Source organism: Miniopterus schreibersii, assembly GCF_964146895.1.
Source record: "Miniopterus schreibersii genome assembly, chromosome: 21".
Lineage (NCBI taxonomy): Eukaryota > Metazoa > Chordata > Mammalia > Chiroptera > Miniopteridae > Miniopterus > Miniopterus schreibersii.
In genome coordinates this window covers 15552532-15577895 of record NC_138123.1, presented here as the reverse complement: position 1 = coordinate 15577895, position 25364 = coordinate 15552532, and the positions used below count along the sequence as shown (strand labels likewise).

General features: G+C 46.8%; 1 protein-coding gene across 2 annotated transcripts in view; it reads left to right on the top strand.

Moving 5' to 3' along the window:
* The window catches only part of NID1 (nidogen 1), a 72692-nt gene that overhangs the window by 38241 nt on the left and 9087 nt on the right, over window positions 1-25364 (top strand). The window contains exons 10-14 of one of the 2 annotated variants that reach the window (XM_081124223.1): window positions 1803-1928; window positions 8704-8853; window positions 9873-9995; window positions 21636-21863; window positions 23060-23232. In XM_081124223.1, the coding sequence (XP_080980349.1) occupies window positions 1803-1928; window positions 8704-8853; window positions 9873-9995; window positions 21636-21863; window positions 23060-23232 (800 nt within the window). The remainder of the gene's footprint in view (window positions 1-1802; window positions 1929-8703; window positions 8854-9872; window positions 9996-21635; window positions 21864-23059; window positions 23233-25364) is intronic. The other variant, XM_081124224.1, reaches the window with a different exon arrangement.

Here is a 25364-nt window from a genome sequence, read left to right as displayed (position 1 = left end):
CTCCAGTCTTTATGGAGCCCTCCTTCAACTTCGTAAGCCAGCTGGATAATAGTAAAGCATGGAGACACTTCCCCACCTGCTGCTGCCGAACCCCAGCCTCTGCTGATTCCATTCTTGGTGCCTGAACTGGTCGTCGTAGGGGTGCTTGCTTCAACCAGTCATGCTTGCACGACCAGCCGTGCTTGATGTGATCTGTCACTGCCACTCTCTGATGTCTTCGCCCAGGAAGACAGGTGGCCTTGTGTGGACTTGCTTTTGTCCTGTGGTTAGCCCTCTTTCTGGCAGATTAGCACCGGGGAATGTGAGTGTACTCCCAGGCAGGCCATGTTTTTTTCGGGGTCACTAGAACGTGCCTCAGAGTGTCAGTACACTGAGACCCTAGGCTGTTGATAGGAAACTGCATTAAGCAGATCACTTCGTGTATTATTTTGGCCTGGGAAGGGCCTTAGGGGAGAATGAAGCACAGCCTTTGTGGTTCAGTGTGCATAGCATTAATAAGATGATAGGCAACACTGCAGGGCGGGTGTTGGTCAGACACTGCCCAGGGACCCTCCATGGTGCTTTGGAGATTTCCAGTTGAGTCACAGCTCTGCCTCTTGGCTCAATGGCTCCTGTATATTTCTCCACTGGGTTTCTGTAAAGGTAGTTTTGGATAAGCTCTCATAGAGTAATTTTGAATATGAACAGGCATTTAACAAATCCATCATGACATTCCTCTCAAAGAGCCTGGCCTTTATGAAAGGGACAAATTGGAGAAACTTAGAGTTGAAGATACGTGAAAAGTAGTCAAAAAGGGAGCAGTAATTAATTCCAAGAGTAATCTAGGATTTTTCTACTGGGTTAGAGAATGATTTATTTGAAAGGAAATCTCTTCCCAGAGAAGAGGTTGACCAGATACTGAATAGTAACAGTAATTTTCAAGCCAATATTGTGATGTTGTTTATGAGGGACAGTCATCACTAATTCACTGTTTCATTGAAGAAATGATTAAAGTCCTGGCCTCAGTTTGGAGAAGGGAAGATTTAAATTAGATGCTAGGAAGGATTTCCAAACTGCAAGGGCCATGAAATATTGGTGGGGAAATTGCTAAGGTCTTACTCTAAGAGAAGCTGTCACCAGCTCTCATCATGCGTGTGGACCTGCATGGAGGTGGAGGTTGTGCTGAGGACCCCCATCCCACCGGTCCTCACACCCTGTCTGCAGTGGTTCTCCAGGTAGGCTGTGAGGGTCCAGTGCCTCTGTGATCTTCCAAGAAACTTTTGAAACATACTCCCTGTCCATAAAGCTTCCTGGGGAGAACGGAGCTTGGTGGTGATGTTCTTGTCCCTTGGATTGAAACCTGCTCTGTGCTCCCTCATGTGCTTTGGCAGTGGAGTGGCAGCCTTGGGGCCCTGCCGTCTGCACACGGCATCCAGATGTCTGTGCTGGAGTGTCCTGGGAGCTGTGGAGCGGGACAGTGGGAGCCAGAATGATCTCTTCTTCCCATGCTGGTGTCACCACAGCTGGTTGATGAGCTGTGAGGCGCACACTTGCTGAGCCCCCCATCTCCACGCTGCTCCTGCTGATGGAAGTGACCACCTTAGGAGGTGCTCTGTTCCTGAACCTCCCAGCTGTGCCTGGAACCGACATCTCGTGTCTGAATTTCACAGAAACATTCATTGCAGTATGTTTTCAAAAAGCTGAATACCATTTGGTTGGGTTTTTGCCTAGGTTGAGGTCCACTGGCAAGCTTTCTCTTATTATATGTAGTGATGTGTGGAGAGGTTTAAAACAAGTCTTCATTGTTTAAAAACTTGCTGTAGATATCGACGAGTGCTCAGAACAGCCCTCGGCATGTGGGAGCCACGCCGTCTGCAATAACCACCCAGGGACCTTCCGCTGCGAGTGTGTGCAGGGCTATCGGTTTTCTGAGGATGGCACGTGCGTGGGTAAGTTCTATGTGTCTGATTTCCAGAATCTTTATTCACGTGGTGGATGTTAGTGCCTGTGGAACAGTGTGGCTGCAGGTAGCCATCCTGGCTGGGTGGAAGGCGCTGGAGTTGGGGGCAGTTTACAAAGCTGAATCTGATTTGTCCCTTTCCTCCAACTCCCTGGGGCGTCATATGTATAAGGAATCAGCACTGTTACTGTTCACGCTAGTAACATCACCTCACCTGTTGCAAGCTTTGTATTACTTTCCGTTTTTATAAAACTTTTTTTAATTCTTTTTTGTTTTGAACATGTGCAAAATTTATTCAGCTCATTAATTAATGAAGACACCAGTGGAGCATAAAATCATTTCAAAAAGACACTTTGAGGAACTACTTATAGGCCACTTGAAAGACAAAAAGAGGTATTAGAAAAAGAAAGTCTCTGACCGTATTTAGGAAGGGTCATTAGAACATGTGTTTGTCATTAGTTGAAGTATCAGCCCACTACATGTACTTTTTAACAGAAAAGTAGGAAACACATTCAACTGAAAGTATTTGCTGAAGGACACATCTGTCACGTCAATGTCAGGCAGTGCGACTCACCAGATGGGCCCTCAGGGAAGACCAGGAACCGTGCCTAATATGGATCATGACACGGTAGAGGTTTCGAAACTTACTTAAAAATTTGGACCTAGGAGCATGCAGGGTTGGGAAGCCAGAAAGCAAAGCTTGAGGCTACAGTCAGTCAGATGTCAGTAGCCAAGATCTTAATGAGCCATCAGGCCCCAAAGCTCAGGACAGATGAGAGTCAGATAGACTAAATCCAGGGCACAACCTAAGACATGGGAGAGCTTTGACCTTAGCCTGTACTCGACAGCCTTCACCTACCCACACTAAAATGAGGCTGTCTCTAGAAACCAGAAACTGATTCTTGATTTCTCAGTTTTTGTTACACCCCACTGACATCTCCCTGATGTTATTGAAAAGCATAAGACCTATTTTTGCATAAACAAGAATCTTAAGTCTCTTTTGCATTGATGAGTGGAGGTGATTTGAAAATTAATCATTGTAGGAAGTTAACCTGAGGAGCAGATATCTCTTGAAGTGACTACCCAGAACATGAACATTTTCTTCTAAGAATTACACCCCTCCCCCTTGCACATAAGGGTTGGTTCTGGCTGCTATGTTGATAGTGTACATTCCTACCCCTTCCGCAAAGCTGGTTGAACCAGGGGTGGTACCTAACACAAGTTGGGCCAGTCAACATTTCTCTCTCCAGAAGTTGAAATTGGAATTCAGGAAGGCAAGTCAGTCTCCGCAAGTTGGTCAGACTGAGGGTATGCAAATGAAGGCACTACCAGACAGCGACCTTTTCCATGTTGCTCTCTGATGTGGTAGAGACTAGCCACATGTGGCCATTTAAGTTTAAATTAAGTAAAATTGAAAATTAGGATCCTTACTTACCCCAGCCATATCAAGTGGTCAGTGGGCACCTGTGGCTAGTGACTACCATATTTAACAGTACAGATATAGAATATTTTGATTACTGAACAAGTTTTTTAAACAGCCCTGATTTACCACATGTTCAGAGAAGCAGAGAACACTTGTGTGCAGAGACAAGGGAAGAAAGTGGATCCATAGACAGAAGTAGAACCAAGAGACAAAGAAAAGGTGGAGGTTAACTGTGTTTTCTACGCCTTTGTTCTAGTCTTGAGTATGTATCCCTGTAATAAATTCTCCTTTCTCACTTAAGCTGGTTTGTTTAGAATGTTTTACTTGCAACTCAGAGATGCTTAGTTAACATAATCTGAATCGTTTTAACCCTCCCCATTTTCTTTCTCAACACACTGTAGCACTGAATTACTTCGATAATTATTGCTATTTTTTCCCCCTTCATTTTTATATCTACAATATGAGGGGTTTTTGTGGGGGTTTTTAACATTTATCTGCAGTAACAATTCCAAAATTTTACTGTGCAGGGAATATTAATTTTTAATTTTAAACCTTTAAGTAATATGGGATAATTAGTTCATACAACCTATGGATAAAGCTTGGCTGGGGTAAGGTAAGGTGGTAGGTGTAGAATTAATTGGAGGGTGACTTGTTTATTTCCTCTATTAATTCTTTTGATTATTTTAATAGCTATTAAAATTAGACTTGTTTTCCCTTAAATTAGTCGCCTTGGGATTCCTGTGGAGGGGCCATCTTATTAGGCACTGCCTCAGATGAATTCTTTCTGATTTGCATCTAAAATTCCATTGGGGGCCATTCTACTTTTGGGTTTCAATTTTACAAGCCACAAGTAGTAACATAACTTCTGAGCCTTATCAAAGTAAGTGAACTGAGGTTATAAATGAGGCTAACTATGCTTTGAGTTGACGATGATTTGGTGATGATGATGATGGGCAAAGAAAGAGATTGTTTGAATTTTTCCATTTTTTCTTTCTGCTGCACTTTGAACTGTTGGTTCCAAGAATTTTAAGTTCAAAGATTCTTGGATAATTCCAGTCTGGAGGGCAGCGTGCTGAATGGGCCATCTGAATTCAACATTTCTTCCCAATTTAAAACAGATTTCTCTTTTACTGCCTCACTGACCCATCTCCTTGCCCTTCTTTGCTGTTACTAAACCCTAATGTGCTTTCTGTTTGCTCTGTCTCGAAGCTTGGATGAGGCTGCCGAGGTCGTAGGGTGAGGTGGAGTCTTGGGGGCTGGAGGGAACAGGCAGTTCTCATATTTTGAGTATGACCCAAACATCTGTGAGTTGAAAGAGGCCAGTCCCCTTTGCACAGAGTTGAGATTTCAGCTCTGCTAAAGCTGCTTCTATCTTTTTTTTTTTTTTAACTAGAGAACAATTTCTGTGCATTTGGCCTGATTTCCCTTTTTGCTTTTTGAGATGGAGATTCAAGGGTTTATTTTTCCTGGCAACAACATCTACATTACATTTCAACTCAAATTTGGGTCGTGGGTCCTTTACCTCTTAGGTGGTAAAGTTCATGGTCCTGGGACAGGTATGTGTGGGGCAGGATGTCCTGGGTTTCTGGATCCAACCATTTTTGACGTCCATTCTCACTAGAGGGCCAGGCTAGGTGCAAATGTCTCTTCATAGGCATTTGATTTAGAGGAAGATACTTAACCTCTCTGGGCCTCAGTTCCTCACCTACAAAATGAGGCAGTTAGACTGCATCATGGGGGTACTATGTCCCATAAGCCCTTGGAGCTGACTCAGGAGCTGCTAATGAGGCTACAAGGAAGCCGTGGGCAGACTCTTATCCTCTGTCCCCAACCTTCATGCTTCCATTTCTTAATATGTCAAAACCTGAGCAAGATTTTCTTTGCATAATGGATCCCATTGCTCAGAAACAAGTGTGGAAACCATCTGAAGATCATGAAATTCCACTAAGACCTGGCATCATGAGGCTTCTCATTTCTCCCTCTGCCTTTAGACCCCATGCAGTTCTTTTTGCTGGGCCTTCACACCTTTCATTCGCTCCTCAGACTCACTGTGTGGAGAGATGGCTCACTGTGCCATACCAAGTCTGCCTAAATGCATCCAAACAAACTCTGGCTCTCACTGGATAACTCCGTGGTCAGTTTCACCTCTCCGGGAATTTCCTTATCAAGACGGGATCCGGGCTGGAAGGCTGGGTTGGGAAGGTTTCTCTCTGGGTCAGGGGAATCTGTTGTGGGAGGGCTGCTTTGTGGACTTCCATATTTGGCAATTTCTGTACTCCTGTGACTTTCTCTTTTCTGCTGGGTAAAAACTTTTATGACTAATTGGAACATGCAGATTGGCGTCAGCTCACCTATAAATCACCTTGATGTGATGACATTGACACCCCCCTGAGCAGACAGTGGGGTTCTGTGACATGGCCTGGCATATGGAGGTGGGGGAAATTTGAGGTCCCACCAAGCCCTCATCGGGGCGTCCGTCAGCTGGGACCGGGCCGGGCTGAGCCTTGCCTCAGGAGTCCTGCTCTCTCCTTGCCTGTCGCGTTGTTGGGAAATTATTTTGAAGCATTAATTCTTGTGATCTTGTTCTCAGTGACTAGAGGCTGTGCGAGACCACCCTTTACACCCGCCCTTTGTCCTTTCTGATACGCGACTTCTCCCCAGCTTGGCCGCCTCAGCATCCCCTCCTTCTCCCTCATTCCCTCGTTTGCCACCCAGCAGCCTGCCAGTGTCTCTCGGGGACCACTGTCAGGTGGGTCAGGTGGGCGGCAGCACCTCAGAGCCAGCCACCTGCTCTGCTCTTTCCATATCAGGTACAGTCCTAGAAAAGTGAAACCCCAACTTACAGTTTAATTCAATTAATTTTTAATTCCCATTTTGAGCCCAATTTTCTCTACTTTCCAAAACTTTCCCTCCATCCCACCCTGCAGCTTTCCATTGGTTGAACAGCTGGAAATTGCCATTCGGAGGGTCAGGAGCCCCGAGGACAGCACAGCTGGGCGCACTGGTGTCCCCGCTGGTGTTTCAGGTCTCCTTCACGTGGGTGGGGTGGCAGTGTCTCTCTTGTGATGGGCCAGTGACTGCCCTGGTTTTAAAATTACTCCTCCTTGAATGAACATAAATCAGAAGAACCATTGAGAAGCTCCGTTTGTGTGAGGACTGGGGAAAGCAACCTGGGTTGTCAAGAGCCTCGGGAAATATTTTCCTTTTAATTGATGTGAAACATTCCCTAAAAAATGCTCTATTTATTTTAAAAATGAAAAAGGTAGAACTAAACTGTAAAGTTGACTTTTAAAGCTTATGTAAGAAGAAAATTCCTTTGGTGTGATTTAAAACATTAAATTATAAACTGCTTTTTTTGATCGGTGATTTTAGGAGTATAGAAACCCCTGTGTGAAGGTGACAGCTGGGCAGAGGACCTGAGGATCTGCACGTGCCTGCAGTGAGGGCCTCTGTCCGTGAGGGTGGGGGCAGGGGAGGCTCTGAGCAAACATTTGAAATAAGAGATAGAGAAAAGAAAGTGCAGGGAGGCTCATCTCCTGGTGGTTTTCTGTCTGAATAGATCCTTCCCACCTCTTAGGCGCTACAGTTCTTCGAGAGTGTTCCCTTTCACACTTTGTAAGCTGATGGAGTTGGCAGGGTACCTAGAGACAGGAGGAGTATTAGAAGTGATGGGAAGGGAGGGAAGAGAACAGGGTCCAGGGAAACGGGAGTGTGTCCTTGGACTGGTAGGCTTTTTCGGGTTACTGTTTTTCAGACAGAAATTGGGACCATTTGTAGCAAATTAAACTCCAACTGCCTGTTGGTTCACAAGATTTGATGTGGTGGTGCCAGTCCCACAGGAGTTAGTCGACAATCTTGACTCGGGAGCCTAAGCTGCTGAGTGCACAGGCTGGGCCTCCAGCTGCCAGCACTTTGCTAACCTCGCGTCTGGCAGACTTTGGAGAATATCCTGGTCTGTATCTGTTCTCTGACAGTGCGCACAGTGCTCTGTCTCGAAGCACGGGGGCCAAAATAAAGTGGATAATCTTGGGAAGACCCATTGAGGAGGATGGGACCTCCTGCGTCTGAGGTAATCCAGACCGTAGGCTTCCTTGGAGGGAAGGAAGGGTTCTGTTCTGATGTTGTGAGGGACCAGACTCCGTCCTGGTCTTAGAGCTTTAAAACCAGAGGCTAAATGGTGTCGTGGGGCCTGCAGAGTACCTGAACCAGCCACTGGAAACCATCCCCAGACCTCAGCCCTTGGCTTCCATCTTGGTGGTGGTGGTTGTTGTTGATACTCACCCAAGGATATTTTTTCCATTGATTTATAGAGAGGATGGAAGGTGGGGGAGAGAAAGAAACATCAGTGTGAGAGAGACACATTGATTGGTTGCCTCCTGCATGTGCCCCAACCAGGGCCGGGGATTGAACCTGCAACCAGATATGTGCCCTTGACTGGGAATCGAACCCACGACCTTTCAGGGCGTGGCGGTGTGGCCGACACTCTAACCACTGAGCCACATCGGCCAAGGCATTGACTTCCATCCTGAGGCAAGAGCACGGATGGGGTATTGTTGGCTCGCTTCCATGTCACTCACCCACTTCCTGAACCCTCATTCCATGAGTTGTGTCATCAGGACCCGTAGAAAACAATAGTCCCATTTACTGGGCCTCCCTGTGCTCAGCCTATTGGAGTAATTCCTGTTCCGTAGAGAAAGAGTGTGAGGCTCTGGGGGTTTAGGATTTACACAGGCCATGTGGTGGACACATGCACACCTGGTAGAAACCCAGGGCTGCCTCCTCCAAAAGCCCCACTGTCCTTCTCACATACCTGCCCACTGCCCTAGAAGTTCATTTCTCCTTCCTTGGTGGGAAATGGGTGGCCTTGACCTCAGCATTCACAGTGACCATCCCACCTGCCCAGTGAGCCCCAGTTGAAGACACTGTGCAGAAGTCTCAGATCCTTAGCTCCAAACATTCCACCAGCAGAGTTGCCCTAGGGAGTGTGGGCCTGCGATGTTCCACCTCCACACCCAGATGACAGGGAAGTTGGGTGTGAGATTGGTGTGGAGAGTGGACCCACACAGAGCCCTGGGGTGAAACTGAGGTGGAAGCTAGGATGAGTGACCAACCCTGGTGTCATTCTGTGAGGCCTAGTCAAAGGCTGAGTCCAGGTGAGAGGAAATAGAGACTGGTACCAGCCCTGTGGGAAACAGGATGTGAAGCCTGAGAGATGCCTGGAGGCCTGGGCTCCAGGCACTGCCCCCTAGTGGACTAAACCACTGTTGTGGAGGGACCTGGGAAGGCCACTGGGACTTCTTAGGGCCTCCCTTCTGAACATTGTGTCCACTTGTGTTTGAAGCTGTCGCGGACCAGCGCCCTATCAACTACTGCACGACAGGCCTGCATGACTGCGACATACCCCAGCGGGCCCAGTGCGTCTACACGGGTGGCTCCTCCTACACCTGCTCTTGTCTGCCAGGCTTCTCTGGGGACGGCCGGGCCTGCCAAGGTGTGTGGGGACTCTGATTTTTCTCTCTGTATAACCTGAAAAAATGCCCCGTGGGGTACTTATCATATGCTAATTACCGGCTCACCCTGAGTTTAAAAGAGTTATTCTCTCAATTCTGTTGGTGAATGGGCTGCATTTTGTCTTTCTCTAGTAGTTTGAACTATGCATTTTCTTTTGGGGACTGTTCTTATTGGGGAAAACACTTGGCCTCCCCCCTGGTGTTTTGTTCTGTGTGACTTGCTCGTTCAGGCAGCAGTTATACACCTGCTGTCTGCTAGGAACTGGGGGGGGGGGGGGGGGAGGATTGTCTTTTACGAAAAGAAAAACCATCCTTGCATTCATGGAGCTTAAAGTCCAGCCATTTATTTAATAAGGTGTGTAGCCATTCACCTGGCCTGCTCTAATCATCTCCAAAAAGACGAGCTTTGCTTATTGAATAAAAGAGTGGAATAGAGAGCAAATGACCCCACAGAACTCTCAGACCTGAACAGTCCTGCGCTGGCCACCAGGGCTCTGGATAATTTAGGTAAATAACTGTCAACATAGTGCCCCAGTCCCTTGTTCTGCAGGATTACTTAGCTTTATACCACGAAGTATTTCTGAAAAGTCCAAGGTTTTCTAGGATAGATTATAATTTCTGAGAGACTGTCTCTTCATTACTGACCATGTGAATTTTCTCTAGTCACTGAGGTTTTCTGTCCAGCAGTTAATCTGTCTGCAAACCCTCAGACATTTTTGAAGCCCTCATTTATGATGAGAAGAAGCATTTTATAATACAAAAGAATCCTTCCTTTTTTCCGTTGATGAAAACATTATCATCAAAGTGAAACAGTTTGTAAATGCACAAGATAGACATTGGGGAGTTACTGGTTTGATAATTAATGTTGGGTGAATTTTAAATCACTGTTACCAGATCAGAAACAGGTTCCCATAGAGTTGAGCAAGTGGCTTAAATTGCTGTGTAAACTGTGGATTCCAGAAGAAATCTCATTGTCCTGGGGCCTGGGGCAATTTTGCAGATGTGGATGAATGCCAGCCAAGCCGCTGTCACCCTGATGCCTTCTGCTACAACACTCCGGGCTCCTTTTCATGCCAGTGCAAACCTGGTTACCGGGGAGATGGCTTCCGCTGCATGCCTGGAGGTAAGGTGCTAGGACATTTGGAGTCAGTGGGCCGGTGCCATATGGGTGAGTACTGAGTACATGGCCCTGGGAGGGAAGGTGAGGTGGGGATGTGTGAGGCTCCATGGCAGTCCTGAGGGCTGTTGAGGTAAATCAGAGCATGGCTGCACTGAACAGGCATGCAGGTTGTGTACTGCTAACTACAGGGGGTACCAAGCATGAACCATCCTATACTGGCAGCCTGGAGTCTGGTTTTTCTGGTAACTTGAGTCAGCAGTGCAGGGTAAGAACTGGTCTGTAGCAGTCAGGTTCTCCAGAGAAACAGAATAATAGGATGTATGTATAAATATATATATTTATATTAAAGAGATTTAGTATAAGAAATTAGCTCACATGATTATAGAGGCTAGAAAGTCCCAAGATCTGCACTGGCCAGCTGGAGACAGGAGAGCTGACGGGCTAGTTCCAGTCTGAATGCTGGCAGGCTCGAGACCAGAAAGCCAATGTTTTCATTTGAGTCTGAAGGCAGGAAAAAGTCCATGTCCCAGTCGTTAGGTCATCAGTCCTTTTTTCTTTTTTTAATGTTTTTATTGATTTCACAGAGAGGAAGGGAAGAGATAGAAACGTCAATGATGAGAGTCATTGATTGGCTGCCTCCTGCACACCCCCTACTGGGGATTGACCCCCCCCCCCCCCAACCTGGGCATGTGCTCTGACTGGGTGGTTCATAGGTCAACGCTCAACTACTGAGCCATGCTGTCTGGGCAAGAATTCTTTCTTACTTGGGGAAGGTCAACCTTTTTGTTCTGTTGTGGCTTTCTACTGATTGGGTGAGGCTCACCCTCATTAGGAAGGGCAGACTGCTTTACTCAGTCCATAGAGTTAAAGATTAATCTCACCCAAAACACCCTCACAGAAACACCCAAATAATGGTTGACCACATATCTGGGCTCTCTGTGGCCCAGTCAAGTGAGTGCATAAAATTAACCATTGCAGGTTCCTGGAGCTGTGTGGAATAGAACTAGGCTGGGGTGAGAGCAGGGGTGAATGGTTACCAGTTGGGGAAAGATGCAGGCTGGGGCCTCCATAGAATTGTTGGTATTATGTGTTACATCTGGGCTGTGCAGCTTCTAAGGTTGCCTGCTGACCTAAGACCTGAGTGGAATCTCATTAGATCATAAGGACAGCGATAGCCTGAGGTCAATACCAGGAACTCGGGAAGCACTCAACAGAGGTTGTGGGATGAATAGGTATAATTGGCTGCCATTTGTGGAACCTACTGTGTGCTTAGTGCTTTACGTATACTATCTCATATATTGTTTACAGTCACCTTTTAAAAGTAGGTGCTATTACTATCTACATTCGTGCTAAAACTTAGAGATAAAGGCGCAGCCGAGGTCTCACAGGTAGTAAGGGTTAGGTCTGACTCAAACTCGGCCTGTCAGATGGACCCCAGCCTGGATGCAGCCTGATAACCATGTGGGATCCTGTCATGAGAGTAACCATGTATTTGACTGGAGTTAGCCAGTCATGTTACTGATTATTTTTAATTACTGCTGCTGCTATTGGCCAGACAGGTTTATGCCACCATGTTTCAATAAGAGATCTAAGTGGAAAGTTCCATTTCACCACTTTTTTAAGCAATTAATAACTATATCAGTGTCTGTCCCCTTCGCTAGCCTGTCAGTGCCCTGAGGACAGGATGTGTGTGCATTCTAGTTTGTATTTTTATTAATTGGGGGGGGGGAGTGAGAAACATTGATGTGAGAGAGAAACATCGGTCAGATGCCTCCCACATGCAGCCCAACTAGGGATTGAACCTGCAACTTAGGTATGTGCCCTGACCAGGAATCAAACCTACTGCCATTTGGTGTATGGGACTACGCTCCTTGGAACCATCTGAGCCACCCAGCCAAGGCTGTGTATTTTATTTTTATATCCCCAGTAACCAGTGGAGTATGTGGCCCATGGTGGGGCTCACAGCTGTCTAGAGTTGTTGAAGAAATAAAGGAATGCACCAGTTTCCACTCCTACCAGCAGCATTTATCCACACTCAGCAGGACTGAGTGTGACCAGTTTTTAGGATAGTTGATCATCCAAAAGGAGAAAACTTTCAGATTAAAGTTTAAATTTTGATATAACTACTTGTTGCTGGTCTAAGTTGTTTTCTGCTTAGAACAATGATCAGTAAGCTACTACTCATAGGTCAAATCCTGCCCACCTGTTTCTGTAAATAAAGTTTTATTGGAACACAGTTGTGCTTGTTTGTTTATGTATAGTCTGGCTGCCTTCATTCTACAAAGGCTGAGTTCAATTTGTGGCAGAGTCTGTAAAGGCCCACAGAGCCTGAAGTGTTTACCACCTGGCCCTTGACAGAAGTTTTCCAACCCCCGGCCTAGATGAACCCAGGCAGGGCCACCATTCTGTTCCTGAAAATATGGGTAGAAACTGTAGTAATGCCCAGAGACTCTGATCAGCAAGTTGCACAGAGAAGACTTCGTGATAATTTGAGTGGAGACATTCCAGTTGCTATTAACAATGACTAACATTCATTATTTCCTTCGGCTTCCTTCACATCTCCAGTTCAAAAAGAAGTTCTTTTAAACCTGACTCCTTGTCCCCCCTTTAAGGCTCTGTTGACTAAACAAACAAATCCAGACCTGCAGGCTGGGATGTAAGGAGGGACCAGGATGAAACCAGTAACAGCTACTTGCTAGGATTGTTTATGTAGTTAATCCTGTTCTTTTAAGAAAGTCAACATCCAGTTATATACTAGTGAGAATGTGCATTAGAAAATATAGTATTGTTGGTAACCTAAAGAAATCTAAATGACTATCAACAGAAGGAATGGACAAATGAGTTTTGGGACATTTCACACAATTGAAATAATATACAGCAGTTAAAATGAGTAAACTAGAATTAATGGGTAAATCTCAAACATGCTGAGCAAAAAAAAAGTTACAAAAGGATATATGCAGTATGATCCCATTTATATAAAATATGACCCTTTATGGAAATAAACCGATGCATGTGTACCCATATGTAATAAAACATAAAATGGCCCAGCTGGTGTTGCTTAGTGGTTGAGCATCGACCTAGGATCCGGGAGATAGTGCTTCGATTCCCAGTCGGCACATGCCCGGGTTGCAGGCTCGATCCTTGGTAGGGAGTGTGCAAGAGGCAGCCAACCAATGACCCTCATCATTGATGTTTCTACCTCTCCCTCTCTCTTCCTCTCTCTGAAATCAGTAAAAATATATTTTAAAAAAGAGAAAAAGGAAAACATAAAATGCACGCATGGGAATGAGAGACAACAGCTGGAGAAGAAGGTTCCCCGGATGGTGACAGAGAGGGAATGGGTCAGGTGGGCAGGGCTACACAGGGGCTGCATTTATGTTCTAATGGGTCTGTTTCTAGCATGATTATGAACATATCATATTTTTCTGAAGTTTGTATGACTAAATATTTTATGAACTATTAACAGAAAAGTAATGTGTATTGTCATCTGGACTCCTCTTGCCAGACAATGAAGTGCAGAGATTAGACAGTTGGCATTTACTTGGCACTGACTCTCCACAGCGGGGCTAATTCAAAAATACAACTGAACTGGCTTTAAGGGTGAGTCAGTTAAAGCCATGACTACTGCAGTGTCAACAGGCAAAACAGAAGTTATGATTCCCCACCCCTGCCCACCCCCATCCTCCCGAGCTCTGCCCCACAACCACATGTGTTTTGAAGTCAGTTCAATGGGCTGCTAGCACCATTTTCTTTAAATGAAATGGGATGAAACAAAGTAAGGAAATATCAGAGTATGTAGAGTGTATGTAGTAGGAATAAATATTGTTTTATGAAAGGATACTTGCATATATGCTTGTACTTGCATGGAAGAGCGCGCGTGTGTGAGAGTGTGTGTGTGTGTGTGTGTCTGTCTGTCTGTGTATGTGCTGAATTGCCGAGTGGGTCACGGTCAGAAAGTTTGAAAGCTGCCATATCAGTTATCTTTTGTTGTGTAACAAATTTTCTTCAAAGTTAGCTTCAAGCAATAAACATCTATTATCTCACAGTTCTGCGGGTTAGGAACCCAGGAGCAGCTTCAGTGTGGGGCCTTGTTCAGGGTCTCTCATGAGGTTGTCAAGACATTAGCCAGGGGGAGCTGCAGTCTTCCCTGAGGTCCATCTGGGGCTGAAGAGCCCACGTGGTGTTGGCAGGCCTCAGTTCTTCGTGGACCGTGGACCGAAGACCTTGTTTCTCATAGCACGGGGCTGCTGAAGTGTCTTCAAGACCTGGCAGCCAGCTCCCTCCAGGGCAAGTGAGAGAGAACCCAAGATGGAAGCCTTTTGTAACCTAATCTTGGGAGTGACAATGCTGTCACTTCTGCTGATACTATTAGTCACAGGCCCGTCCTCAGCAGTGGGAAAGGGAACTGCGTTAAGTGTGAGAGTACCGTGAGGTAGAGATTGGGGGCCATCTTGGAAGCGGGCTACCACGGCCACGACCTTGCCTGGACAGTGTCTGGGGGAAAGTCACTGACTAGTTTGGGGAGGTGGGGGAGCTTATTAGAGGATCAAAGAGGAGTCTAAAAAGTCTAGGGCTGCCCGGCGGGCGTGGCTCAGTGGTTGAGCATCATCCTAGGATCTAGGAAATCACAGTTCGATTCCGGGTCAGGGCACATGCCTGGGTTGCGGGGCTCGATCCTCAGTGGGGGGCACACAGGAGGCAGCCGATCAGTGACTCTCTAATCATTGATGTTTCAGCTCTCTCCCTTCCTCTCTCTGAAATCAATAAAGATATATTTAAAAAAAAATAAAAATAAAATAAAGTCCTGGGCTGGAGATGTAAAGCCTGGTCCTGAAGGGCAAATACCAAGTCTGTGGAATCTGAGCACCTCTCCTCACGCTGGGCACCAGTCACACACACATACCAGCCCACTGTATCGGGCTCACGCCACACATCCTACAGAGAAAGATAATTAAAGAGATCAGGAAGTAGGACTGCAGGGAAGATGAAACATTTAGGACAGTACAACTAAAAGGGGAGAAAACTGCGGATCAAGAGAATGTACACTTAGTTTGTTACGTGTGGTTGTTTGTGTTACAGTTTGTACTTTATTTTAACAAACCTGATGTCAGAAAAGGAATTTCCTAGTTATACCTAGAATGGACTCTAGAACTTCTGTAATTTATCTCCTTTGTTTTATAAATAAGGAACACAAGGCCTGAGTATTTTCTTAGTTTACAAAAAGATTTCTTGAACTTTTTATGTAAAATAATTTTTATAGAAATTTTCTCAAAATTGAGTAAGACCTTTTTTTTTTTTTTAAATAGCTCTTTTTTTTTTTAATATATCTTTATTGATTTCAGAGAGAGGAAAGGAGAGGGAGAGACAGAGATAGAAACCTCAATGATGAGAGAGTCATTGATCGAGCCCACAACCAGGCATGTGCCCTGACTGGGAATCGAACCCTGATTGTCTGGATCCCAGGTCAACGCTCAACCGCTGAGCCACGCCCGGCCAGGCGAGCAAGACCTTTTTAAAAGAAAAACATCCTTAAGGCATCCAGTGTAGGCTTAGATTGTTTTTATTATGGATAAATCTAGGGATCAACTTCTTTTACAACTGTAAAAGCAAAACATTTATAAAGTAAATTATAAATTATAGTTTTCCAGTCAACCTTCATTTAATGAAATCTGCATTCCTGCTGTTGGCTCCCCTGCGTAATTCCAGTCAGCCTGCAGAGAAGCTGTGAGATTTCTCCTTTGAGAGACAACAGCAAAGACTTTCCTTGACCCCACACCCGTCTCTCACCGCCATCCCAGTTCCAGCCTCTCCTTTGTGATTTAATCCCTCATAAGGGTTGTCTGGAGTTGCTGCACCCACTTCGTCTTCTCACATTCTCTCTTTTTATCCTACCTTTTTATTGTTAAATAAAACAGATACTGAGAGTCAGACAGAACAAGTGTACAGCCCAAGGAGTGATTCTAAGGTGACCCTGTAACTACCACATGGGACAAGAAGCAGGACTTGACCAGCAGCCCCAGAAGCCCCTTCTGGTGCTTTGTCCCAGTCAGCCTCCTCCCTCTCCCCAAAAGTCACAACTAACTTGACTTTTACAGCAGTTACGTCCTTGCATTTCTTCATAGTTTATCACACGTGTGCATTCCTAAGCACTATACATTTAGTGTTGCTCATCTTTTCATCTGTAGTTCCCTCTTCCAGCCCCCCCCCCCCCTTTTGCATTTTGTGTATTGAAGCCTTGGAGCTGTGGAATTTCCCACTGTCTGGGTTTTGCCGATGGTACACACACTCCTGGCGCAGTCCAACGTGCTCTTCTACCCTAATGTCTGCAGACTGGCAGCTGGGTCCAGAGGCTTGATCAGACTCAGGTTCAGTCCTTTGGCAAGACAGTAGGTGGTGTATTACCTTCCATCAGAAGCACATGAAGCCTGCTTGTCTCGTGATGTTAGGAGCCATTTATGATTCTGGCCTAGACCTGTTCATTTCTAGGGAGTGGCAGATGGTGAGATCTGTCCGTTCTTTCTCATTTGTGAGTTGAACTTGATGCTCATTTCTTAGGTCTTTTCATTTTTACTGGGTGGCAAAAGGTGATAAGTCTAAGTGTGTTATCATGTGTGTTTTCATTTGTTAGTTGAGTACTTACAAAAAATGCTTCCCTCATCTACTCTTTAGTTTGCCCAGTGGTACATTTCATAAAGGAAAGTCGGGAGAGATGCTTGGGTCTTACCCTTACTTAGTAGTTGTCAGGATAGCAGATTGATTTCTTATCAGCCCTGGAAGGGGACTAATTCATTTTTAGTTTTTTAATATCATTACAAACTCATGGGTCTCAATCGGCTATAATTATTATACTCATTGTAGCGCTCAGTCCCGTCTTCGGCCCACAGGAACCTCTTCCAGTTGGCCCCCGGTCCTTTTAACACGATCCTAGTAGCTTCCTTGCTCTCGGGTATGACAAGGTGTATTTGGGTTCAGGTATATTTCCTGCCTCAGACTAGAACCAGCCATTTCTCCATTGAGCCCTGGTTTCTTTCTGTGGAAAATGGTATTGCAGGACCACAGTCTTAGCACTAGGGATGCTCAGAGCTAGGAACACTTGAGTTTTTGTTGATATTTCCGGTTCAAATTCTTGACTACAGGGTTTTTCTTAACCTCTTCTAGATTGTATCTGTAGCTGTTTTCTTCCACATTGAGAATCCTGGTTCTCAAGGGCACTGTGGATGACAAGATTTAACCCTTTGCGGTCGTATTAAATTTGGACATGGGTGTCGTACTGGTTGGAATTAAGAGCTTTCAGAGAAATTATGAACTGATACATGAATGGAGTTAAGATTCGTACGGTTCCTTGCTGTGGTGGCTGAGAGCAGACATACGACCAGAACGGTAAAAAAGCTTTGGTGGCTGAGAGTAGGCAAACGACTGCAAAGGGTTAAGATTCGACCATAATTATTATTATTATTATTATTATTATTATTATTATTATTATTTTTAAAACAGGTTTTTAAAAAATATATCTTTATTGACTTCAAGGAGAGGGAGAGAGAGAGACAGAAACATCAGTGATGAGAGAGTCATTGATCGGCTGCAGCCCGCAACCGGGCATGAGCCCTGACTGGGAATCGAACCCCAATCGCCTGTATCCTAGGTTGACGCTCAACCGCTGAGCCATACCCGGCTGGGCCATTGTGAATGTTTCTTAAGCATCTATGCGTTGCCACTGTGCTCAGCGTGTGAGTAGTAAGGTCTGTGCTCTGGAGGAGTCACACTGTCATTGGACAGGAAATGGGAATGCTCAAAACTCCTAGTGAGTCTGTCTTACCAGGGGCTGGAGACCCCACAGAGAGATCCCAGCGAGCTGAGAGGGTCTGCACTCAGCCTTGTAGGATGGGTAGGATTTGAACAGGAGATAGGGCGGGATAATAAAGAGGAGAGGCAGTTGGGCAGCCCTTGGGAGGTCGGACTATGGAGGATCCTGAAACCAGGCCCTCATGGCCCCTCCAACCACTCCCAGCCTCACAGCTCTCCCAGGGCCTTGTTTCCGGTTCTGTGGCGTCATTGCTGAGCCTTGCAGCTCCTCCATCCCATCTTTCTTTCCAAGTCCTCTCATCTAAATCCCAGGGAGCATGTGTCAGTCACCCTCACCAACACCCTGAACTTCTTAGCTTCTCATCCTTCCTTCACTCAGCCTGAAAACCTCAGGCCTTAGGTCACTCAGCCCCACACCAGGCCGCTTGGCTCAGCCACATGCTGTGCATATTAGGGACTTGCAGTAGCCCTTGGGGTGAGGTGAGCCTTTGACCAAGGCGGCCTAGGTGCCCTCCTCCCTGCTCCCACTGCAGCCTGTTCGGACCCAGCCAGCCACTCACAGTACCCACCCTGATGGGGCCCTGGGAGCTCCCTGGCCTCTCCTACCAGCTCTGACGCCTGCTGCTCACAGGGCACCTGCTCTCAGCAGGTTTCAGTTAATGCTTATTATAACAGGTACAGTCAGGATTCAGGGGGCCACGGGGTTCCTGATTCATGAAATATCATGAATACAGTGATTTTTACGGCCTAGAGGACATGTACAGCGAGGGGCCCGAGGAGACAGTTTCACATGATGAGATGGCACCCAGCCTGGAGGCCCTTTTCCCCTTCCCGCAGTTTCATGAGTTTCTGCTTCCCCTGCCCTTTCGCCTGGTTCTAGTTGCTAGTTCACTCCCTGCTCTGGGCATTCTTCCTCTCCTGTCCTGTCGGGATTGGGGATAAGTGTCGGGAAGGGAGTTGAAGAGAGTTCATGTAGAGGTGTCTTTGTCATCATCATCATTAGTGGTGGTGGTGGCAGTGTTCTTAGTAAACCCCCCGGAAAGTAAGAATGACAACCACATCAGACTGGTGTTTCTCCTTTACTGTAAATTCCCATTCTTGGACTATATGTGCCATCTGGCAACTGATGAGATGAGGCCACGAGCCAGAAAGTGAAACCCAGCAGAGCACAGGCATCGCTGTCCACGCTCGGCTGAGGTGTGCACGCAGAGGACTGCTGGGAGCAGCTGGCACCTGGGAGCCAGGGTGCAGACTGTACAGGAGGAGCTGGACCAACGCCTCCCAAGTCCCTCTTCCCCAGGCCTAGATCAGATGTGAGCATTAGTTATTTAGGTTAACACAGAGAAGAAAATTTAATCAGCTGTGCTCTGGCCCTGACAACAACCTGAGCTTCGGTTCTCTCATTTTGTGTAAAAAGCAGGGCTGTCTGTTTCATAGGATTATAGTGAGAATTAATGAAATGTGAGTGGAGACAGCTTATGTGGAACCTCTGAAACCCTATACAAATGCAAGATGTTGAGGAAGTAAACAAATTCTGTGTCCAAGAGTGAACAAAACCCAACATTTTTATTTTCAACCAGATGGTTTATTTCTGGCTTTGTTTGACTCTTCCTACATCAAATGTGTTTTGTTTTTTTACTACACTGTTAGCTTTTGGGACGAGAGAAAGCATAGCAGTGTTCCTTTGCCAGGTGCAACAGCTCTTCCCTGCACGCTCACTGCTGCTGTCCAGGCGCAGCCACATCAGGCAGGTGAGAGTGAGAACTGGCAACGAGACAGAGAACTTCAAATATTTAATGGCAGCATGTGCACCGGTTGTCACCACAGGCCTTGTGTAGACACATCTCAGTGAACGTGGGCACAGGACTGGACATTCCGCCCGTGTAGACGCGTCTCAGTGAACATAAGCGCAGGACTGGACGTTCCACCCGTGTAGACGCGTCTCAGTGAATGTGGGCGCAGGGCCAGACATTTCACCTGTGAGCATTGTCTGGTCATGTTCCACTCACCCCCTCAGAACGTGGCTGTGGGGTCCGTTGCTGCTGCCGTCGCTTCCTGCACTGGGGTCGCAGCCTAACCAGCATTGTTGACCTGCTCGAGGCAACACCTGGCGTGCTGGGACCAGGAATCACAAACATTTCTCAGAGAAAAAATTCTGTGAAATATACTCCATTATTATAGTATATATATTAATTAACACACTAATATAGTAACATGATGCCATATGAATTAGTATATTTATATAAAACTTCCCCTACATATCTGTGATGCCCTAGAGCAGAAGTTGACAAGTACAGTCCCCACAGGCCTAATCTGGCCTTGTGCCCACTTGTATGGAGTTTTATGGGAACACATTCATTCATGTATTGAACTTCTTGCTTTCGTTCTATAACCGTGGAGTTGAGTAGTTGTAACAGAGACCATATGACCCACAAAGCCGAAAATACTGACTTGCGACCCTTAGCAGGAACATCAGGTGGAGTCCCACCCCTCCTGCTTGTCCTATGCTGCCCTTCTGTCAGGACTCTCTGGCTGGACTGTACCTGTGTTCACTGGTCCCTCCAGACTGCGAGCTCCTGAGGGCTGCCCTGTGGGCCCTTCCCTGTGCATCTCCACTCCACCCAGCAGGTGCTGCCTGCGTCCAGGTGAGGGAGATGCAGTCACTTGCTGCGCTCGGAGCCTAGAGTCTGCCCAGGGAGGCTGGGCAGGAGGTGTCCCTGTGACAGCTGCTGGTGGAGGAGCCTACGGGGCCTGGGAGGAAGGGAGGAAATGCCAAAGCCGAGTTTGAAGGATTAACTTGGGGGGAGGGGGCACACACAGTGAATAGCACATAGAAAGGCCTGGAAGAGACTGGCAGCTATAGGGTGCCGTTGGGGTGAATGTAGTCAGGGTTCCCACCGGTGCCTGCACGGCTGGCCTGGCCGTGTGATGGCCGGACTCGAGCTGTGCGGAACCAGCTGCAGCTCTGCCTGGGGTCGGAGTTGTTTATTCCAGGCCATAGCTGTTATCAGCAATTCCCCGCAGAGTCAGAAGTATTTCCTGCTCTGGGGTCTGAGTCGCACAGTTAAGAGGCCATGTTTTGTGCCAAACATGAGTGTGTCATTGAAGGGAAACATACATATTGGTAACTGTGCCCTGTGTGTTTAGTCCCCAAATCTTTGTGACTAATTGTGGGTAGTCCAGAAGCTTGAGTGATAAAAAAAGACAAATTCAAGAAAAACTTAAAAGAAAAATTTAAAACAAATTTCAGGGCTGTCTATAACTCCTGAGTGGACAAACAGAATAGAATGTTGTTCAGCCACAGAAAGGAAGGAAGTACTGATAACATGGCTACAACTTGAATTAGCCTGAACACATTCTGCCGAGTGAAAGCAGCCAGGTACAGAACTCAAATGTTGTGTGTTCCCACTTATGTGAAGTGTCCAGAACAGGTAAATTCTGAGCCACGGAACAGATTGGTGGTTGCTGGGGGGCGGGGTTGGGGGGATGGGAGCCACTGCTCAGGAGATGTGGGGTTTCCTTTGCTGGAAGAATTGTGTTGGAACTAGATAGAGGGGGTGGCCACACAGCATTGTGACTACTAAATGCTGTTGAATCCATCACCTAAGATCATTCATTTTGTGTTAATGTCAATTTTGCCTCAATCTTGAAAAGAAAAATTGCCCAGGAGAGAAGAAAATGTAAACACAATCTTCTTGACTGTTAAGTCCATTAAATAACATGCATCATTTAAATTTTAAAAAGTTAGTAAAACATGACCCAGTGCTGACCACGCAGCTCTGCTGCAGTGAACCCCTGACGATGACACAGCTGACATGTCCCCTTTCTTGTCTCTGACAGAAGCGGAGAAAACCCGCTGCCAGCTCCAGCGAGAACACATTCTCAGGACAGCGGGGGTGGCTGGCCCACAGCAACCCCTACCCCTGGGGCTGTTTGTCCCTGAGTGTGACGAGCACGGGCACTATGTGCCCACCCAGTGCCATGGCAGCTCCGGCTACTGCTGGTGCGTGGACCGCGACGGCCGTGAGCTGGAGGGCACCAGGACCAGGTCCGGGATGAGGCCCCCCTGTAAGTTGGGGGCAGTGCGTGCTTGGACTTGGGCCTTAGAAAGGCCTGAGGACCAGAGACCCGAGTGCCTGTGAACACCGCAGTGGGGCCCTGCCGAAGACACAGGTGGCGCTTTCTGCTGCCCCAAATCCTGAAAGCTCCCCTGGCTTGAACCCCATTGCCTCCCTCCGTTTCTCTCCTCTCACCCCTCTTCTTTGTCTCCCTCAGCATTCCTCACTGCTCTCTATCACTCCCCCCTCGTCGCACTCTCACTTTCCTGTTCTGTGCAAATGACTGGTGGCTCTGCTGCAGCCATGCTGATAGCAGAGAGGGCATGTGTCCCGGGGTGAACACCCTGCAGTGGGTGGCCTGGCCTCCCAGTGTCTCTGCATTGGGACATTGCAGGCATGGTAGAAACCCAGGGCCTTGCTTCCTCAGGTGGTGGGAACGGTTCTCACCCTGGGACACTGGACTCCTTTCTAGTTGTGCCCTGGGCCCGTTAGGTACCAGGTCATTTAGGATTCAAAGAGCAAAGAGCTTTGGAGGTTTCTGCAGCTGGTTCTGTGACAGCCGTAGCAGTGGGACCCAGGTTTCTCGACATGTCTTCTGTGCCCCTTACCCTGCAGCACAGGCTGCCTGTCCCCTCCTGGGACACTATTGTCAGGTGAGCCAGGGAGCCATGCGCGGCATTAGGGCCAGTAGTTAGGAGGCAAGGCCTAGCCCAAGGGAGAATCATCCCTGGTCCTCACGCTCTGGCAAGCCCAGAGGGGCACTTTGCTGCCATGGGTCTGAGACTGCCCACCCTGAAACTGCACGTAAGCCAATCCTCTCTGACAGTCTTCATTACAGAGCTCAGCAGCCATCCCTGTGGGTGAGCTCCCTGTGGGTGGGGCGCCGTGCGCCACTGTTGGGTTCACCGTCACCCACATCCGAAGCAGGCGTGCACAGTGAGGTGGCTTCCATTTCCAGTAAGGAGAGGCCAGACCTTTTCTTGACTTGACCTTTAATGTTACACGTAGCCCTGTGTTATCTTCACAAATGCCCTTTGAGGTCTTTTTGCTCCCCTGCTTTCAGATATAAAATGGTCATTGTGTGCCTGAGGTGTGTGGTGCCCAAAGGTGACGTGACCTGGTGTGTGGGTTTGTGTGCATGTGTGTGTGCATGTGTGTATTCCTGCTGCACTCAGGCCTTGCTCACTGACCTCTCCTACGCCCTAGGTCTGAGCACAGTGGCTCCTCCGATTCACCATGGACCCTCAGTTCCTCCCGCCGTGATCCCTCTGCCCCCTGGAACCCACTTACTCTTTGCCCAGGCTGGGAAGATAGAGCGCCTTCCGCTGGAGGGAAGCACCATGAAGAAGATGGAAGCCAAGGCATTGCTGCATGTCCCGGTGAGTGTTGGCATGTCACACCTGGTGATATGGGGAGGCCTGGAGAAACAAGCAGGGTAGTCAGGCCCGCCTCAGAGAAGCCTGTCTGGCAGCGCTGTCTCCTTGTCCTGCTTTGTCTCATCACACTCTAAGCACTACTGATGCACACGTCAGTGTGTGTGCTCTGGATCAGACGTGCACCTTCCCACCAAGAATATAAAACTGCCTATCCGGTCCGTGGAGGCATTTCTTCACGGTGGGGTTCCAAACGGTGCTCGGCACTCAGGCAGTATCTGCTAACGAAGTGTGAGTGATCTTGGTGTTCTCCTGTTGCCTCGTGAAACAAACCCCCAAGGGTGGTCGCTTCTCTTCCCGTGTAGCCTCCAGCACACTCAGAGTGAGAACAAGTTAGTTCTCTGGGAAAGTCATTTTCCCCCAAGACCCAAGGGGAGAGGCTGTGAGGCTCTGAAAAGCAGAAATGGAGGTGGGAGGGTACTGACATGCAGGGTGACTAGCCACTGTGTCCTTTGTATTTATCTGTTTATTACCACCTTCATCATTTTCAAGGGTATCACTCAGTGGCATTAAGCACTTCTGCAGTGTCGTGCAACCATCATCACAGTGTTTCCACAACTTTTCACCATCCCAAACGGACGTTTTATGCCCGTTAAACTCTAGCTCTCTTTCCCTCCTTTCCCTCGCCCCTAAAAACCGCCCTTCTGTGTTCTGTCTCTGACTTTGCCTACCCTAAGCATCTCATGTAAGTGGAATCGCACAGTATCTGTCCTCTTGTAACTGCCTTACTTCACTTTGCATATTGTCTTCAAGTTCATCCATATTGTAGCATGTGTCAGAATTTCCTTTTTAAGGCTGAATAGTATTCTGTTATATGGACATGCCACATTGTGTTCATTCATCCATCAGTGGACATGGTTGCTTCCATCTTTTGGCTGTTGTGAGTAGTGCTGCTATGAACATGGGTGCACAAATGCTTGAGTGCCTGCTTTCCCTTCTTTTGGATATAACCCCAATGTGGAATTGCTGAATCCTATGGTAATTCTATTTTAATTTTTTCGAGAAACTGCCGTACTGTTTCCTTGACAGCTGCACCATTTTACATTCCCACCAGCAGAGCACAAAGGTTCCAGTTTCTCTGCCACCTTGCCAACACTTACCATCTTCTGTTTTTCAGTAGTAGCCGTCCTGATAGATGTGAAATGGTGTATCGTTGTGGTTTGATTTGCGTTTCTCTATGCTTAGTGATGTTGAGTACCTTCTCCTGCACTTGAGGACCATTCGTGTATCTTCTTTGGAGAAATGTTTATTCATATCCTTTGCCCGTTTTGTAATTGGGGTGTTTTTTGTTGTCATTATTGAGTTGTAGGAGTTCTTTATATATTATAGATGGTAACCCCTTATTAGATACCTGTTTTGCAGATATTTTCTCCCCCTTCATGGGTTGCCTTTCACTCTGTTGATTGTGTCCTTTTATTTTCAAATGTTTTGAATTTTGACAAAGTCCAATTTATCTACTTTTGTTCTTGATGTCATATCCAAGAAATCATTGACAAATCCAGTGTTACTAGGTTTCCCCCTGTGTTTTCTCCTAAGTTTTTATAATTTAGCTCCTACATCAAGGCCTTTGGTTCATTCTGAGTTAACTCTTGTGTGTGGTGGAAGGTACGGGTCTCTCTGCCCTTTTTTGACCTGCCCTCTTGAGGGACAAGTGTCTGTTGATAGCCCTGATTTTCCCACTGAAAGATCATCCCATCCTCTGCTTCTGTGGTCCCAGAGCCTCACTTTGCACTTCTGTACACTTTTTAGAGTAAGCTTGTCAGCTTCTGCACCCTCCCCTCCCAGAATAAGCCTGCTGGATTTTAATAAAGATAGCACTGAAAATCTTTAACTCTGTTTAGAGAGAATTGGTCTGTTAGCAATATTAAATCTTACAGTTCGTTAAACTAATTTATCTCTTAATTTATTTGGGTCTTTAACTTCATTCTGCATTGTTTTATAGTATTCCATGTCGAATATTGCACATTTAAAAATATTTATCCTTAAATACTTTGTTTTTGATGCTATTGTAAACATTATTGTTTTCAAATTTCATTTTTTGCCAGTAGAAATACAATTTATATTGACCTTGTATACTG